The sequence below is a fragment of the Colletes gigas genome, unplaced genomic scaffold (assembly GCF_013123115.1).
Source record: "Colletes gigas isolate AHSC1104 unplaced genomic scaffold, ASM1312311v1 Colletes_gigas_Sc00012, whole genome shotgun sequence".
Taxonomy (NCBI): domain Eukaryota; kingdom Metazoa; phylum Arthropoda; class Insecta; order Hymenoptera; family Colletidae; genus Colletes; species Colletes gigas.
In genome coordinates, this window is record NW_025106641.1 from 1949413 (window position 1) to 1968949 (window position 19537).

General features: G+C 45.4%; 2 protein-coding genes across 4 annotated transcripts in view; both read left to right on the forward strand.

Moving 5' to 3' along the window:
* The window catches only part of LOC122399073 (neprilysin-1-like), a 67756-nt gene extending 50083 nt beyond the window's left edge, over window positions 1-17673 (forward strand). The window contains exons 7-19 of one of the 2 annotated variants that reach the window (XM_043399458.1): window positions 5531-5662; window positions 5740-5838; window positions 5924-6102; window positions 13107-13293; window positions 13412-13588; window positions 13688-13788; window positions 13943-13998; window positions 14068-14354; window positions 15142-15300; window positions 15368-15444; window positions 15561-15840; window positions 15896-15999; window positions 16360-17673. In XM_043399458.1, coding sequence (XP_043255393.1) covers window positions 5531-5662; window positions 5740-5838; window positions 5924-6102; window positions 13107-13293; window positions 13412-13588; window positions 13688-13788; window positions 13943-13998; window positions 14068-14354; window positions 15142-15300; window positions 15368-15444; window positions 15561-15660 — 1554 coding nt within the window. In that variant the 3' untranslated portion in view covers window positions 15661-15840; window positions 15896-15999; window positions 16360-17673. Of the gene's footprint in view, window positions 1-5530; window positions 5663-5739; window positions 5839-5923; window positions 6103-13106; window positions 13294-13411; window positions 13589-13687; window positions 13789-13942; window positions 13999-14067; window positions 14355-15141; window positions 15301-15367; window positions 15445-15560; window positions 15841-15895 lie in introns of both variants that reach the window. The other variant, XM_043399457.1, reaches the window with a different exon arrangement.
* The window catches only part of LOC122399088 (JNK1/MAPK8-associated membrane protein), a 760891-nt gene that overhangs the window by 91412 nt on the left and 649942 nt on the right, over window positions 1-19537 (forward strand). The gene's annotated exons all lie outside the window — the stretch shown is intronic.

A 19537-nucleotide genomic window follows, 5' to 3' on the forward strand; every position in this document is an offset into this window, starting at 1 on the left:
GGATTAAATTTGTTTCCGCGTATAATGCGGAGAGTAATGCGCTTCGAGGGAAGCTCGCTGCGCGAACTGGCTGACGTTTGCTCTTTAATGTACATCGTTCGGCGACCAACGTCGCTGGATGAATCAATTACGCAAATTAAATTCCGCCCCGGAAACGCATGGAAATATTTCACCTCGACGTATCGTCCGCGAGAAGAAACATTATTTCGAGATATCGTCGAATCGTGACGCCACTGTCCGCCATTACCATTCTTATTTACGCGAGCTTCTTCTTGCAAACCGTAATCAAAACCGCGATGGGTTCTTCTCCAACAGGCGTGAAAACGACCTGTCTTCTACCACAGCTCTGCTTATTACTATAACTCAGCCCTCCTTTTCCAGTCCATTACGATTTATTTTACCAATTATCGTAACACAGATTCGTCCTACTTTTAGCAGTATTTCCACCACGACAAAAATGGTATAATCTACGTTACTGGTTTTTACTCGTGGTATCTAGTTTTTCTGTCTATTTGACAGGTAGCGTTCAGCAGACTTTCGCGATTTATGTTCGCTCTATAAATTTCTAAGGCTCAGCCTCCGAGCGACGTTGAATCATTTCAGATTTGTTGTTTATTTCTACGGTTCAAAAAGGTGTATCGTTGCCCGACCGGATATTTTAGAACCGTTTGAAATTCACGCTCTACTTAATAATGCATTTAGTTCCTTTTTCTCCTCGAGACACACTCGTCGGCCAATTTATTTAAAGTACACGCTGATTCGTAAACCTGGTTAAATAAACGGGACAGCGCATAAGTAAACTCGATCGTTGGAAAATAGAAAGGCGGTCTGTTCGAAAATTTTCGCTTATCTCCTGGCGAAAGCCGCAGACGCGGTTTCAACTTGCACGATATTTCGTGTCCCCTTTTCAGCGCCGGTATCACGGCGTAGATCGTTAATTTAGATACAAGGTTTCGATTAAATTTAATAAATGCCGCGTTTGAATTCCGGTCAGAACGGTTACTATCGATATTAACCCGCGCGATGAATATTAATGTCGTTATGCTTCCTGACTTGGCCGTGTCGAGTCGCTCCCACGGGTGTTCTCGAACCGTGGTTCGATTCCCGCCGTTTGCCAAAATTGAATGTCATCGACTGCCGTTCGATACTCGTTCCTCGACGACGTCACGATTTACGGTCCGCTCGCAAGGAACTCTCAACAATGTTAATTAAACCGTTACGCTTTGTTTCGACGAATCGTCGGGCTCGTCGTTTTCTCCTCGGAAATCGACTCGCAACTTCCGTCGCTGGTGGTTTTATTTTTCGACGATTCCGTTGCTCGGAACAGCCCCGACGGATTGCAATCGATTCATCGACCCAGCAGAAAAACTTCCCTCGACCTGTTACCCGAACGCACGAGTTTTATCGCTTTTGATTAACGAGCCGTGGCTAATGGACTGCGCTTTTGTTTAATATACATCGGTACGTTTATTTAATGAACTCTCGCTCGGTCGTAATTAAATATTACGCAATGCAGAAATATACGATGTAACGCAATCACCCTTTGCGAGAAATAAATCAAAGGTAAAACAGTTTTGAAGCTGTGCCTTAAATTACGATATTAAAAATAGAAAAGTTCGACGATCGTTCCGTGAAAGATCACGGTAACGATCGGACATCGAGTCGGAGGTTTCGGGAACGATCGTTAAAAGATTCTGTCAGCTTGTACGCGCGAAGGATTTGTCACAGGATAACTCGCGTCGCTTCGGGCCGGGTCTATCCATTTATTTTGCACCGAAAGAAGCCATTAAAAGTCACGAAAGGTTCGCAGATATTCGGGCGGCTGCGCGTCAGGTTCGAGTCGCTTTGCTTTCGTTCGAAAGCGACTGATATGCGACGGATTAAAAGCTTTCCTGGCCCGCTATGAATCTGCGTAAGCAGTTTCTCCTCTGATTTATCGCGGAAAATCTGTCTATCGTTCGTGACGTACGAGCCATTTTGACGAATCCTCTATGGGCACTTCAAAACCGACGTTTCTCCGCGATTATTCGGAGAAGAATGCAATGGTAATGTTAGTCGTGGAAATGTTCAATTCAAAGAAATTATCATGGATCGTTTCGTTTAATAAGAAAGGTAGAGCTACTTTGCTCGAAATATTCTTACATAAATTTAAATTTATATAAGAATCCTCTAACGTAGACTGGAAGTACGCGTAATACAGATAACTGTACCTTGTGCTAGAATATGGGGCTGTCTTTTGAACAGGGGTGGTACCAGATATACAATACGATCACAGATGACTGCGCTTTGTTGCGGTAAGTGCAGCTATCTTTTAGACGGTGGTACCAGTCAACATATGTATAATGTTTCGACAATCACAAACTACTGTGTCTTGTCGTAGAATGCGCGACTATCTTTTAAACCGGGTGGGACTAGTCTACGTGTAATAAATCGACGATCGCGGATGATCGAATATGCTGTTTTTCGCACGTACAATACGAGAGTCGTTCCTTCTCTCTCTCGAAGATTATGATCTCGAACTTTGGCCCCGCGAAGTCGACCCTTTGCCAATCGAGGAGAGTTCGAGCCGTCCAGGAGGAGAGGTCGCGTCTGTTCGCGACGAGCACCGTTCAGAATGATTCATCACCGATTTATTCTCGCGCCGCGGCCCGATTTCTGATTCCGCCAGTTCATTTCTGGCACATGTTCCGCCGATTACGTCAGCACCACTCTAATTAACGACCGAAATTCCAGTAAGTGCGCCGGTTGAGCGATCGTAGGTCCAGACGTTACCCTCGTCCGTACTCTTCGGACCTTCGATCCGACCTGGGAATGGAATTGAAATTAACGATCTTGGAACGGTCCCCGGTAGTTCAGTTTAAAATCTAACGCATAGATACGAAGCCAATATTCGTTTCGTAAGTAATTAGCTTGAAATAATTTTCGCCCGGTTCTCGGTGTCGCTCCTTAATTACAAAGTTCGGTGTTCCAGCAAACACGCTTCACTTTGCTTAATTTCTGAAAAGGACCGAGCAACCCGCAGGCTTTGTTGCGGCGGCGGTCGGCCGCGGGTTTAATAAATTCGTGTTTCAGCATTTTTCTATTCCCGCGCCCGCGAGACGGCGCATTTTACACGACTCCGCGGAATAAAATGCGACGAACGTTGCTCCGGCAGCCCTCCGCGCCGCTGGATAAGCTCCGTTAAGCCCCGGGAGCAAATAAAGTGTCAGTCGCCGGAGGGGGTTAATCGGATTCACTTTATTAATTAGGTTTCTTCCGCGTTCTACGTTCATTAAGCGAATCTCCTCCGTAATGCTCACTTTCCCCGACTAGCTACGCTTAGAAAAATTCCGATGCCTACACCCTCATCGATCGAGCTCCATAATCTACTATAATCACTATATCTTGTACCAATCGTACCGTTTAAAACAAGCCCGAGTCGTTTCACAATGTTAATTCTGAGGTTGATTGCGTCGAAGCACGCTGAATGCTTCTGATAGCGTTTCGGGTGAAAAATCTGGCCGGTCATCAAGACGAACAATCAAATCCGGCTCATTAATTCTCCCTCTTTCCCGCGGGGGTATCCGTTTTGCAAAACGTCGTCCTGATCTCGTCGTTTCGTTTCTGTCGGTCGAGTGCTTCGGAAGCTTTTAGGATCTCTTATTCGAACTTTTCTCCGAGGGTCCTCTCAACCGCATTTAATGACCTCTTCCCTCCCTTGGCGAAACCTCCATTCTTTCCTGCCCTTATTTTGTTAAACGATGCCGTCTCTTACTACCATTCTCTTTACGACTTTAACACGTGCTAAAACACATTGTACCGTCGTCTCTGATTCTACGTTGAAACAATAAATAACTTCTTGTCTTCCCGCTCTCGGATGTAGGAATATTCAACGCAATTTCTCGTAAGCGAAATCCGGAGAAGTCCCGTAGGAAATTTTTCCAGCATCGGTATTTCTTGGTTTCGTTGGGATCTTGGAGGTTCTTAGCCAGCGTTTTCTCTCGCGCTTCCAATTCCCCGTTCGTCGGCGACGAATAAAACACGAGGGAGCGGATATTGCTTTAGTTACCATACCATTCGGGCCATTTTGGCCCTGCTTGACGAGCTCTACCCCCTTTCGACTTCATTTATTTACCAAACGGAGACAGCGCCGAATAGGTACGCGAGCGAATAGCACTCGTGGACGAACGGTCGCCGGGAACGTTTCATCGCGAGCCGCGGAAACGGACGGGATCATCCTGTGGAAACTTGGAAAATTGGGTCGCGTGATTTTTCCGGGACGAAGAAGAAAGTGGGCACGCCGATTGAACGATGTCGAGGACGTCGATGAATGGTTCGGGGGATGGAGGGGTGAACCGACTCGTACGCGATGACACACCACCGGAAGAGGAAATGGAATCCTCGCCGCTTTGTGCAACGCTAACGACTTCGATAACGATGCCCATCGACACCAGTGCTCCTTTTAATTCGGCGGGCTGTTAATAATGCCCGTGTTAGCCGCCAATGGCGGACAGAGGCGATAAAGAAGTCGATGCATCGGCGAGAATTCCGTGCTGGCAGCTGTGCCCGCGTCCTCGAGCTAAAATGCACACTCCGGTTTCAGTAGCTTCGAAACCCCTAATCAAATAGCGTATAGACGTCGAGCTAACGCCTGGCTGCTTTCACGTGTACGCCACTTTGTCCTTTTCATCGCAACATCATCTTTTAATCAACCGAGTTCGTTCAATTATTACACTTTACGCATCTTTGGTGTTCCCAGTCAAGGTTTGAAAATGTCCCAGCGAAAGTGCGCAGAACTTCTCGGTCGTAAAAGCGGGAGAAAAGTTTCGAGCATGAAAGTGCAAGCTTCCTTATTTCTGTTCAAATCGAAGTTCCTCGAGAGATTTTTCGATAGACCGTTCGAAATTACTACGGCAGGGCTGGCGACGAAGGCTGGGTCGAGGCGTCGAGAGGATATATTTCGTGGAGTTCCGGTTCCGTTCTCCGGGGAACGCGACGAAACTTCCGTCGAGGGTGGAAAAAAGAGCGCTCGATAGTCATGGAGGAGCATTTCGTGGAGTTCGCCAGGCAGTGGCGCGTATTCCCGCGGGCGGACCGAAGCCTTCCTCGAGCGGAAAAGTTCAGGCGAAAAGTATGCGCCGAGATAGCGTTCTTCGTCACGAATACGAGTCCGATAGTTTTCCCTTATCGTTAAAGGCCTCGATCGCTCTCGACCTTTTTCTTTCGCTGTTGTTTCGACGCGCCGTCAGGAACCGTCCATCGATCTCTATCGAAATTATTTAAAAAGTTGCGAAAATTTGTTTCGTTTCGTTTCTCACCTGGCAGCCACAACGTCGACGATTTTACGACGGGCTAAGAGCATCGCCGAGTGTACCTGGATGCGGTCGATCGATCGGTCGAACGGCTGGCCCTTCGCCAAAAGTCCTTCGCGAAACAGTCGATAAAAGTGTCCTCCGATTCCGAGCTTTTAAACGAGGCTTGTCACCGAATCCATTGTCAGCCGCAGAGGCTTTGATCGAACGATCTAACGAACTTGTTTATTACTTTTTAGAACAAGATGGAGGAGCAGAGATCGCGGAGGATTCAGAAGATCGTCGAAGGCTTGTTGCCGACGACGATGGACCCGAAGAACCGAGCCTCGGAGACCGACCTGCTGTTGCAATTCTGCTTGTCCCTCAGCAAGGTGACGAGGCGTCGTAATAACTACTAGTCCCTTTAAGATTTTGCCTTCCAACGTTATCTTGCCCTTCCGGTTTGCAGATCTATCCGAAGCACAAGGACCTTTACAACTGGGTGGACGTCGATCAGAGGGTGTACGTTCCGTTCAACATGTCCTATCTCCAGGAGAGCTTCGGTTATGTGAGTAGAGACGTTAACGCGTTGGGCGATTAGTATCGGTGAAACGACGCATAGGAGAAAATGATTTGCTTCGTTCCTGGGTTAGATAAGGTGGGGGACGCTGCTGAACGCCACTTTAGGCGCCACCACTGCCGATCTCTACAATCATAGCCACGACCGGGGAAGATCCGTTCAGGCCTTCGAGGATCAGCTGATCTACGTTTACGTCACCGCTCCTCGTTACTTTCGCAGCCTCGGGAAATTGCTGAATCGGTTCTCCAGAAGGTAAGGGACTTTACGGCGAGATAGAATGCGCGGGAAAAGTCTATCGGCCCCTCCCGACGGTGAACATTTGCGGTAACGAGGGTTGGTTTTTCCTTTCGAGAGAATCGAGGTTGGTCAGTCAGGACCTCGGACGCGAACCTCGATAGCTCGAGAATTTCTCGAAGGATCAAATATATTTCGGACGTGGAAGGTGTTGATAAGTATTCAGAACTTTCAGGATCAATTCCTGAATGGCGTTTCCTAGCGTTGCTCGCCATACCAGATCGCTTTCCACGCGGAACGAAACAGCTGACACAAATTCTCCAAGTCCTCCGTCTTTCTGGATTTCGATAAGAACGAATTTTAGCTCTGACAAGCCAGAAAATAATTTACTGAGGGATTAGCCTCGATTCTTCTTCGTTCTCCCACGACACTAGGCTTGGTAAAAATAAACAACTTATTTTATCGCACACCGGTCGTATAATCAATAGGAGTTGCCGAAACGTCTTTCGGTATGTAGAGTCAAAGTAAATGTCAAAATAAACAGAGAAGACAGCATAAAAAATAATAGTTGGTATGGTCATCGGATAGGGGATGAAATGCCCTTTAAAATGAGCGTTTGTACGAGTGGATAGCTTCATTAGTTCCGGAGATATAGCGATTTTAATTTCAAGTCGATGCGGTGGCTAGTTTCGGAGCTAGGGTTTGTTTACGTTTCGTCGTTGCGCTCGCGCGAGTTCATTGATCTCGCGCGCGTAGATAGTAAACAGTGCATAGTAAATTCTTGGAAATACTACGCCAAAACTAGGTCACGACAGTCACGTTCGCGAGGTAGGTCAGCACGATGCACGTGCGACAAGGAGGTTCGACGCGACGCGTCAGACGAAGACAGAGATAAAAAAATTACCATTTACATAAATTACGATATCTCCGAAACGGGAAGTCTGATCGTCAAAAACCAAAAGCCATTTTAAAGGGGAGGCCCTGCCGCTTCTAACAATTGCTTAATTATACATAAAACACCAGTAGTTTCGAAACTGCACGCGTCTAAAGTTTAACTATTTTTAATACGCTGTTAGACTGTTCTGTGATTGGAAACTGGTGATTCATTTCTCTAATCTTTAATCTTATACATATATTTCCTATTTATATCGAAAGTTAGCCAGAATTTGTTACCAACATTTGTCCAATTGTTTACAAAAAAATAAAAATCATTCAACCGGTCATAGTAGGTTTATTGTGTGGAATTGTAACTTAACACGATAAATATTCTATCAGTGGTTGTGAGTAAGCTTACCACTTTAATTTACAATTTAAGAAACATATCCGATATCTCAAATTATTAAATTAGATGGAAAAAAGTCGATTTTTTGACCCGTCACTCGAGGTTTCCCCATTAAGGAACGCGTCAATGAGGTTTTCGCGTCGCGTTGCACTTAAAATTTTCAGCAACGGAGTATCCGTCGAAGCTTCGAATCCCCGATGAATTTTTTAAAACCAGGGGGTCCTCGTTGCGCGATTTCATTCCGAGGTTTTCAATTCTCTTTGCTCGAAAGGTTTTAATTTCGCAGCGTGCAAGAACCGAAACGAGCTATCGCGTTTCCGCGACGGCAGAATAAATCTGCACGTTAGAGGTCCGCTTCTACGCAACGGCAATACACACGGATCGATTGCGTTAATTAAAACAACGGCAAATTGCGCACGCGAGTGCGCTACCATTCGAAAGAACGATTCTTTCGAGCCAGTTTCTGGATAAAAAGTTGCTGCAGCTCGCGGTCTAGTCATTATTATCCTCGCGCGTGACTCGTTTATTAACCGAACGACCGGTACCATATTAAAAATAACGACGCTCGCTAACTGTCATTATATTAGCGTTTTTTACGATCGCTAACTTTGTTGCTGCCCCCAATATCGCTGCTGGAATCATTTTTCCTACAGGTCGAAACTCGTGCGTGCTTTCGAACTTTTTATTCTACGATCTAGATCGCATATTATTATTATGAAAGGGTTTTACTACCCATACTTAAGGGTACATAAAGACATGCACTCGTACAGTCTGCTGTTTTGTGCAACCAAACATTTTCTATTGGGTCGGCTAACACGATGATAAACATTTTTGTTTTTCCACTCGCGATAAGTGCTTTCTAAGTGTAAGCAAAGTTTTTGGACGGGAATATAAAATGTACTCCCACGACCTGGAAACAGTCCAGACGCTTAATGTACGACAAATTTGCGAAGATTGTCAAGGCTAAACCAACGAAAATTACGGGAAGAATAAAAGTACAGTTTATCGAAAAGACAATTAAAATTTTGGCAAGATAAATGTATTACAAAAATCCACGAAAGAAACGTAGATTACATTGTTGTTAAAAGCTGAACGCGACGAGAATTGAAATGTTCTATGATTTTTCTGGTCCTCCGGCACGCAGGGAAATATTTTAATATCGACTCGCGTTTAAAGTGTTTTCCGAGGAAATTTTATTTCGCTGTTTGCGCGTCGGGAAAGGGAATATTTCATCGAGGCGACCGTTAATTCGGTTTACGTCTTCGTTAAAGCAGGCTCCGATAACGCGCTTGTTCAGGAAGCTGGGGAATCGTTGCTCGCGGGAATAAATATCGGACGACTGGCACGAATTGGCTAATGAATGGATATTAATGAAACCAAACGCAGCCATCTGACCGGAAGAATTTAATTACGCTTTGGGCCACATTCGTCTTCGTTAGCCACGTCGGGTGCGTCAGAAATATTGTTATTGAACGCGATCCTTTGTGGATCGTACCGCCTGTTTCGCGGTATCGAAGGAAAAAGACGAAGCTATATAACTAGAATCGCACGGTTCAGTGGCGGTATAGTGATTTTAAGCGGTCAGTATTTATTTACAAATCAACGATTCGGGGTACCAAAGGGGCAATTAATTTCTCCCCGGTGTTTCGGTACACAAATTTTTCAGCGCATCAACTGTTTTACAGAAAATCAGAAATATTCTATATGGAAAGTTCTCTTCAGGAAGCGTAACGTACAATTAAAATAATTTTCCTATTTCTCCATTCGATGAATAAAGTTCTGATCGTCGAGGTCTTTCTCGTTTCGTTGTAATTACAGACGGCGATTTCAAAAATCTGCGAACGTAACAATTTAGTAAAAAAAGAAAGCTCTCGTTTCATGACTCTCTTTTTTTTTTTTTGTTCAACTTTCTGGCGGTCGTTTAATCAGTGGCGCGAAGAGAGTCGAACAAAATGTGGTCTTGATTGCGAGGGTCGCGCTTCGGCCGTTGTCGAAACGCCCGAAGCTCGCGAGAAATTGCACGTTCGAGGGATTAATATATCGAATTGCACGGTTATTAGGAAGTAACAGTACCTGTGGAAAATTTGTTTGTACATTAATCGACGCAAACCGTGGAATAACGGACCTGTCGCGATGGAAACACAAATAAGTCGGCCATAGCTCAGTCAATTAGCGATCCGTTCGATTATAGTAATTTCTCGTTTATTGAATTTAAAGTCGAATTCTTCGGGAAGACGTAAAGCGGGCTGGAAAATGCTTGGACGAGGTACTTGTCAACGGATACGCGACAAAGCGTTGAAACACAGGAAACGGAATTTCAGTCGGGGGGGGAATGTTAATTTCGAACTGCGCGTTAAATATACTCTGGGCTGTAATTTAGCGGGCATTCGGAGGCCACTGGTTTACTCTCGAGCGGTTCGAAAAATAAAGATACGACCCTTAAGATTCGAAACGAGAGTCTCGGGTGCACAGGCTTGGTCCAACGAACGTTTAACGATAACTGCACCACGAGCAAAGGGAAACGCGGACAACCACCTTATCTAAATAGCTTCGAAAACGGGTGGTAACCAATTATTGTTAGTTTCACGAGAAAACGCAAACTTATTCGAGCGGTTTGGCGATGCCAGCCAAGGGGAAATTTTATCCCGGAAAAGGAACAAGGATCGTTAACTTATCCGAACAGTTTCCGAAAGAAGACACCAATTATTTACATTGCGGTTCTCATGGCAGAACGCACATAACGCCAACTACTCGTTTAAGAAAAACTTTCTTGATAGCAACGTGACCAAAATAAACTTCTATGGAACAGGAATCCGAGACTGCATTTGAATAGTCTTCCAAGAAAACAAGATGCGTTCAATCATCTATTATAGGTGTTTCAAGCATAGAATAATTCAAAGCAGAAAACTTTTGAATAATAACAAGGTCTATTTAAACAGATTTAAACTAGAATGCACAATGATAAATCTATGTCAGTAAGTAAATTATGCAAAATATTGAAATTAACTCTCCTAAATGTGTCCTCGGCAATAGGCAAACGAATGGACATGGCTGCGTCACGTTAATGCAATTCTATGAATACCGAAATAGCAATTTCAATAGATTAATGAGTTTTCTTCGTCGGAATAAGTCCAAACGTGACGTTTATCGTATATTGTAAATATCATTTCTTCCTTTTAGCAACCGCGGGATTCGATATTGGTAAATTAAATTTTAATTAAAGATTTATTTCGATCCAACGTATGGTGCTTCCATTTCTGTTTCTCGCTGTGGGTTAAGAATTTTGTCACCCGCGCGAAAAGAAGATGCGATTTCCCACGCGATAGGTATCCATGAACCGTGGTCGATTTGCTCGCGTAACGCGATCGCGGTGAGTTTTTGTCAGGGCAGTTGGAACTCCGTAAGCGGTGAAACGACGCGTCATGCTCGAACAAACTTCCCGAGCGTCGATTACCGAAACGTACTGATTACATTAAACGAACTTCTCGCCACGCTCGGTTGGATTTCGCGGTGTACGAGACAGATTGCGTGTTCCGAGTATGGAACGTCGTCGCACACCGACGGACTTCCCCATCCGACGATAGCTCCGCCGTCGGATTTGCATAATGCACATTTAGGGGCGCGTGCAAACATCGCCTGGTCCTCCAACGACACTGTTATGTTGCATCCTGTTGAGCGATTCGCCTAAACTCGCCGGAATGCCTACATCGACGCGTCGCCTGTTCCGATGAAATTGTCACGCAGACGACGACGCACGTTTCACCGAGAAATTTACTATTTATTATTCGCGTGAAGCTTAAGAACGATACAGAAGATATTTCCCTCGCGAACGTTCCTCGATGATATTTAATTACATGGAAGTGGTCGAAGTTGGGAGTGAAATGTTTATCGAACAACGATGTAACTTTCTTCGGGGCGTCGGAAACGTTTCTGTAGCAACATCAAACCGATCCATTACCGCCGAAAGAAAATGCCCGGCCCAGGGGTTGAATTTAATTAGCGAGCGGAACGTTCGACGCGTAAATTGATTCCTCGATCGAGCCACTTCAATTGCAGCTATTCAGACTTTAAGGAGAACGAGAGGAGAAGTTGCGGCTTATGAAAGAGGTTTCTCGGTATGAGGTTTGCTCGAGAAGCTGGCTAGGATACCTTAACTTGCGTTATTCGGTCGACGATCGCAAGGAATGCATCCTTTTCCAGAAAATTCAAGGAGAATTTCTTAGATCGTCGGGTCTACGGTTTCTACCCGAAGCTGGGGAGCCATAACTGTCTTGTAATGCAAGGGAAATTTCTTTCGAATCGTCTGATCAACGTTTTCTTTGATTTGTCACGATTCATCGGATAGTTCGAAACGGTTAAAAGATCTTCGAGTCGAATAATAATCACGGCTCGGTGACGGTGAACTATCGGTTCGGAATCCTGTTAGCCTTAATATTGACAGAATAGACTGATAGACGAGCAAACATTCGGGATTCCAAAACGCCAATCTTGGGAGACTGCACACGCTGCTTGCTATTATCTTCTGTAGACAGACAGACGCAACTAGGGATGAATACAGCCAGCAACCGCGATAATTATTGCCGAAGGTATTCCGTGTAACGGGAACGAGACGTTCGCATCCTGCCGCCAATCTCTGCTCAACCATGTATAGTAATTAATGCTCGGACTTGTTCCTACCAGAATGCAGTTTCAGTTAATTCCGGCCAGCTGGAACCTCAGCGTAATTACGATACATTTTTGCCTCGTTAACGTCGTCGTTTAGCCGTACTATTTGAAGCCCCTGGCCCATTATCCTTTGGTTTTAGTAGGTTCCTAGTTTCCAACTCCTTAATTTTCAGCCCTTAACGTCCGATATCCAACACGCATTCGTCATACTTTCTCCTAATTTCGTCAAACGAGCCCCGAGTATCGCGTCGATCGACTATTTTCGATTAATATTCAAATCGACTTCGATTAATATTTAAATCCGTAAATTGAACGGTGCTTTACATGTCAGAGAGATGATTAGCACGCGGAATACCATCTTCTGAAACATTAACGAGTAGCGAAGTCGGCGCGCAACGTAGATCGCGGTAGGCTGCGGTTAATAAACGTAGCGCAGCCATAAATTTTAATGCCACTACCCCAGCACGCATCGTAAATCGGCGCCTAATTCGTCCATTACCCTTCGTCGAGAAATTTCACCCCATCTGTGCTGCGCGGTTAATACCGCGCCGCCGGAAACTGAATTTCTGCGTCTACGAAATTATCCGTTGCCATGAAATACCAGCTAGGCAGTTGCGTTTAATTTGTCGCGCGGAATCGAACGTTTCGATTTACCGTGAAAGAACCGTGTCTTGTATCGATTAGCGGAAAGAGAATTATAAATTTCGGTCTTTCTCGAAATGAGCTCTCGGTTTCGGCCTGCCGCGACCACCGACGCGAACAATCAATAGCGCTAATTCGTTATGCTTTCGGGGGCAGCTGTTCATTATTATAGCTTCGAGGCAATTATCCCTTGGATGAAATATCGCTTTTACTATTATACGGATATCTAATGAAGTTAACGGTTCCCCGAACTTTACTTTCTTAATCTAAACGAGGTTAGTCCGCTCTCTAAACTATCGTGACTTTCGATCTTTTCCTCGCATCGATTTCCAATTAAGATTAGCGGCGTTCGATCGCGGTGTTAAATGTACGCGAATCTTTCATTCGTCGGAAACCAGAGAACGAATACTCACGTACGTGTTTTATTGCGAAGGATTATTCACAATGGATTGCTGTTACTGTACGCGGTAGACACGCTCCACGACATCGTGAACGTGACCGCCAGCAAGAATTGGGAGTTGTCTTGCTTCAAATTGACAAAGAACGTGTTCAGCGAGGTGGTTGGCGCTTTGTACGTGCAGCAGTACAGTCCTCAGTATTTGGAGAAACTGGCTAACAGGGTAAGCCGACGACAAACGAGATTAAAACTTTTCCCATCGCGATCTACGCCTAAACAGAGAAGATCGTTGAACAGAGAAGATCGAGGGAAGGAAATGGTTTCTGTTTGATCGAGGATAGGTGGCGGGACTGTTCGAGCGCGTGAAGGAGACGGTGGCCGAACGGATCTTGGTGAAGTCCTGGCTGGACGAGGAAACGAGGACGCAGGCGTTGCTGAAGCTGAACTCGTTGCGGGGAAGATTTCACGTGTGGCCTGGTTTCTACAACGAGACGCTGCTGGCCCGCGAAATGGCCGAGGTGAGGCCTCCCTCGCGGTTCTTTGCATGCGACGCGCGCCCCTAGACTTTGCGATTAAACTTCCGCGGGCTCCTCGTGACCGACGATCACTTCCGGCAGGTGAAGATCGATCCGGACGACTTCTTCCGCAGCGCGCTGAAGCGGTTCCGACAGATTCGCACGGTGGACGACAAGGTTCTGCGGAGGAACGTGACCGAAAAGTGAGGATCTTCCCTCCGACCTCTTCGAACTCAGTCTGTGATTTTAACGATAGATTTATAGACATAGATTGCACATAATGTTTACAAGTTCTGTAGGTCCTGACGAAGTTCCTGAAGAGGCAAAGTTGTTTGACTTGAAACTTTGTGCTTGCAGACGCCGTCATCCGTACAGCGTGACCGCTTATTACGAGTCCTCGACAAATACGATCGGTAAAATCGATTCTTAGGCGATTCGCGTAATGGTACGATAGGAATTGCGTGATCCTTCGTTGATTTTAGGTATCCCACTGGCGATGATGACTGCTTGGTCGTGGTCCTGGGACGGAGGTCCTGCGTACGCTGCCCACGCCACCTTGGGATCGGTTATCGGCCACGAGATCCTCCACGCTTTCGATCTCCATCGACGTCGACTGCCATTGGATCCCGACATGAACGTCGATCAGTGGCTCTGGATCACGCCGGAGTCTTGGAAGAGGCTGGAAGCGAGGATCGAGTGCGTCGCGAGACTCTACGCTAGGAGCTTCTGGAGGAAAGTACAGTTTTATGGGAACGACGTTGCTGTACAGGTGAATAACAATTATTTAGATATCTGATTTATCAAGATCGTTGTCCGCTCGATAGATCCCATTTTTGATGCACGTCGTGTCTGCAAACGACGGTAATTCGTCTCTTGCCTTATTTAAATAAGCATATCGGTCCATGATCCTCTGCATGTGATGAATAGGGCCATCATTCATAGACATTGCACCTCAAACTATAGCACGGATCCTGCCTCCACGTAATATCATCCGTTTAATGCAATTCCGACTACATTCTTCACCGATACCCCGTCTGACATACATTTTACCATCCGACGCAAACCGATTTGCTATTAAATCGATTCTTCTCCGAGACGAGACGTTCTTTTAAATGCAATTCGTTTCCCGTCTTCGTGTTTCGAGATTATTGGAACAACTAGCTAGTTAATAGAATCGAATTTACAATTTCCAGTATCTCTAATAGTTTCCTGGAGTTACGTCAATAGATTTGAAAATAATGAATCCCCTTCCGGTATGCTTTTCAAAGATAAGCGCCTTGTTAATTGCCGGGATATTGCAGAGGGTTTAGCCAACTACTTTAAGTCTGTCTATCAACCGGTAAAAACTTGAATTAACAATTTTCAGTTTAATTCCACCCTTGATATCGCTGACCTTAATCTCGATATAGGCAAAGTTTTTGAGTGCCTTAATTCTCTTACTCTCCAAGGGTAATCCAGCCGATGATAATATCCTCTCAATTTTTTCTCAAACCCTTGTAAATTCATCGCGGCACGAATCTTCGTAAATTCTGGGCTACTCGTGAATTTATTTTCAGTTCGACTGGAACGTTACGAGGAACGAGAACGTGGCGGACATTGGAGCCTTGCAAATTTCTTATAAAACCTGGCACACTCTGACGAACGGGAAGGATCGAAGTCTTCCTGGATTCGAGGGACTTCGCGCGAGCCAGCTTTTCTTCATAAGCGCCGCCCAGGTACACCAAAAGATCATAGATTACGTCCACGGATCAAGGATCGTTCACTCTTAAGACTGTGTTTCAGACTTATTGTTCTAATATGACTGCCGAGGCCTACATTCTCTCCGTTGAACTAGATTATCACACGCCTCAGCCTGAAAGGTGATTTCATAGATCAGGAAACTAGTCTAGTCTTGTCTTTGAAAAATATCGAACATTTTTATTAGCGGTAGATCGGTTTAACGGGTTCCACGGTGAAATAGTAGCAATGATTTTAGGGTCAACGGTATAATGATGAACTCCCAGGCATTCGCGGACGCGTTCCGTTGCCCGATCGGAACCAAAATGAATCCCCCGAACAAGTGCACCACCTGGTGATGATCAGGCGCGGACAATCGTTCGCCGATTACGTCAGACTTCATTCACCAACATCAGTTCTCGATCATTGGGATTCGGCTTGGAAAAGCGGTGTCCTGCAATTGGAGACCAATGGCGACGAGGATTGACCAATTTTTCAGCGTTTGTCGAGCGATCCTGCGTCGGAGGGAATCGATTCAGGTACTCGACGGATCAACGATCCGTTCGAACAGATTTTCATACCTTTTCTTTTAAGGAATTCTATCGGAAGGGGAGGATCCATCGAGCAGAGCGCGGTGAAACAACGCGAGTAATCGACAACGTCCGCTCGATCGCGACGACGAAGGATCGATCGATAGAGTAAGCTTGTTGCGATGTTTCGAGAGTCTAAAGGGTGCCGATCTCCAATTCGGTCGTCGAGGCAAAACTCTTTCAAACGCGCCATTATTGTTAATATCTCTCCCTATGACGCTTTAGAGGACCTTAGATTTATCATAGCGAAAGCAATAAATTATACGGAAGAACAGACGAGAAAGTGATATATACGCAAAAAGATGAAAAAGATAAAAAAAAAATATGAAGACGTACACGCAGGAGTAAACACACGTACACACGCAGAATAAGCAAATTATAAAGCGCTTCGATCGTTCAGTTTGCGACGAGTCGGTAGATATCGGTAAAGCTTGCTGGTTGAAGTTAGCGATCGACGTTGTTTCTTAGGGGCACCGACGATGTACGAGTTTAGACGAAAGATCGAAACTAGCGAGTCTACGAATCGCCTGAATATCTTGCACGAACAAAATCGACTCGAGTGCAACGTTAGGGACGCGAAATACCTCTCGTCTTCTTTGGAACTCGGAGGATAGAGAGCAGCCTTTAGTATCGTACGAACAACGAGCGTCGAAGGATCAACGATTCGAGGGGGAGGAAAGAGGATCGATGAACAAAGACGTTGGCGAACGCGAACTGCAAACATTTACGAAGCGGATCTATTTAGTTTCTCGCGCACCGATTGTCTTCGCTCTTGTTAGTCTGCAACGTCTGTAAATAACTTTTCAGTTTAGTTTAGTTGACCTGGAACAGCACGAATACGATTCGAGCCGACCGCCGGAGGATTTAGAGATCAGGTAGATCAGCGCGCGCTTTTATTCACCTGTATTTCGCTCGGTTCTTCTTCGTACGGACACAAAACTCTTCGATCAACGCTTCGCTTTTATCGGTGATACCGTTTCGCTCGGTTCTCGATGGAAAAACGTGTTTCAGTTGACTCCAGTCGATCCCGGCGAGCAGCTCACTCCTCGCGACACCGAAACCCACACACTTTCGTTGTCATTTGTTCCGCCATTTCCGCGACAAAACAATGAGACACTGGATCCTTAGCGATCTATAGAGCCAGTGGTATGTACAAAGATTTTGTATGCAGGCGTGTATTACGTTGGCTGTTTCGTAGATCCGTAGAATAAGCTTATCTAGGACTAAACCAATAACCCAAAGAAGAAATTTCCAACCTGTGTAGTAGTTTTCCAAATTTTCCCGCCCGTCTCCTAGTTTTGTTAAAAAATTCACGGTAGATTACTTTACAGGACAAGCCTGATGGGTGCTAAATAGTTAAACGCTGGCGATTGTAAAGCGCACGATCCTTTCTCGAGACTCCTTGCACGAGTACACCTCTCGCAGCACCGTCTTGCCTACTCGATTTCTAACACCGATGTAAAATTGTCGTTCGTACCGCAGTGTGCTGTTCGTCGCGACGCTCGTATCTCACAATTTCCGCGGACCGCAGAAATTTCATCGTCGTGAGCCGACGGCTAGCGAAGGTTGCTACAATTTTAGTGCGTTTACGCAAGGATCGCGATCTGTGATATTCTTAAGCAGTACTTAAGCGACTCGGGGGACTACTTCCGGGCGAGCGTTCTCGATGGTCGACGATAGAGATAATTATTCGTATCGGTCCATCGGTACACTGTCACGCCAGCCATCGTCGACGACGTCCCGACGTCCCCGGTCGAATCGAAAGCATAAAAATCACGTTATTTAAACACCGTTGTAAATGTAAATGGCTGATAACTAATATGGCAAATAAATATGGTTTATATACAAAGATCTTTTAAAAGTTTCAGCATCGCCTCGGGCGTACGTAGACGAACACAGGTCAGTTTATTTTATTTTATTTGTTACACGTATTTTAAGGTGTCTACCATAACGATCGACGAATTGCTTTATTTTAGCCCCATAGAATATAATCGATCGAAACCCGGGGCCCTCTGTGTATCAAGATTTTCTTAGACATGAATATGCATCTAGGATAGAATACCGATCGATTCATCAATTGACACGGAGACAAACGAAAGTCTCGACGTTTCTCTGCTTCTAACCTCACGAAAACCACGACGAGAGCATAGTTGAATAGTTCGCGAGGCTGAAACCTACCGGTATTCAAAGTCGTGTAAATTTTCAAATTGATTCTTGGAGCGTTTCGTTTCACATGCGCGATAATTGTTACGCGGCGAAACATCGAAGGCTCGAGGCCTACGTCCGAGAATGAGTCCTCCGACAGATGATCTAATATGTCACCGGCTGCCTGGCACCTCCTGATTCTCTGGGTAACATTGACGCTAAAATACTGTAGCCTATTCGTTGCGAGGTTCCCTTTGGAAACGTTCGTTATTTATTGTCCGATCGATCTGTGCAGATGACACTCGTCTCTTGTCCCAGAATAAGCACGGCACGTTTCCCGTACGTGTCGGAGTTCGAGTACGTTCCGCGGCTTCATCCTTCCAGGAATCCCGATTGTCGATCGCGACACCCCCGGAAAGAGCAAATCGGCGATGACTTTAGCGACTGGAGTCGACCCGCGATCCAAGTCAGAGCGATGCTCTCTCCTTGCTCGAAAACGTACGGTATCCTCCTGTCTCCCTCGAGATCCTTAAAAAATCTTTACGTAATTGCAAAACGCTTGTAGGAAACGCAGTCGCGAAGAGGACCAGGATCGAGGATCGGTCGCAAACTGCACGCGGAAAATAGTTTTCAGTATGAAGTTCAACAATGTCGGGAAGGTAATTCTATCGGAGATCTCAGACTCCTTTACGTTGATGCGATAATCATCCTTCGGTTTAAATAATACGAAGAAACTGTTGTCAGACCGAAACTCAAGAAAAATTTGTAATAATCGATCACGTGCTGGACCCTGTCACGACAAGGAAGATTCCTCTGCAGAATCCATACGTGATTAAAGTCCGTCAGGAGGCCGTGTTGCAAATGTACGGATTAAAATTCCAAAGTGTAAGTAGCGACTCTAGATCTATAGATCGCTTGCAAAATGAAACGCTGTGACCCGTTGTCGGGGCCTCTGTTGGTAACTTATCGCGATGGAAACTACATCGATGGAAGGTTACGAAGCACCTCCAGCTTGTCGGCTCCAGATAAGGTTTTATCCACAGATGAGGTACACGAGTATACTTTTCATCTTATGGACTTTCGTGGTTCAATCTCACTGCCACACCGACCTGAAAAATCGTAGGTGATTTTAGCGTCCTCTTCACATGGATGGCGGTCGGTTGAGAAACTATTCACTGAATTAGTATTGATAGGCAAATTATAGTGCGTGGATAAATACGTGTGAGTTGACTATGTAGGGATTAAAATTCATTTCTGAATCTGTTGGTAACGTTGTGAATGATACGAAAATGGTAATGGGGTTTCGAGACCCCATAAGAATGGGCCTAAATAATACATTGGGTGAAAGGTGTACTCATGTGTGGTTTTATCTGGCGCAATGTTTTACCCATCGTTGATCGAGTACCAGCAGAGTAGCCGGCGAGATTTCGCGGGCAAACGTATTGATCCCGCGATTTTGAACAAGGTTGTTAACGCAGAGGCAAAGGAAGAGGTGATCAAC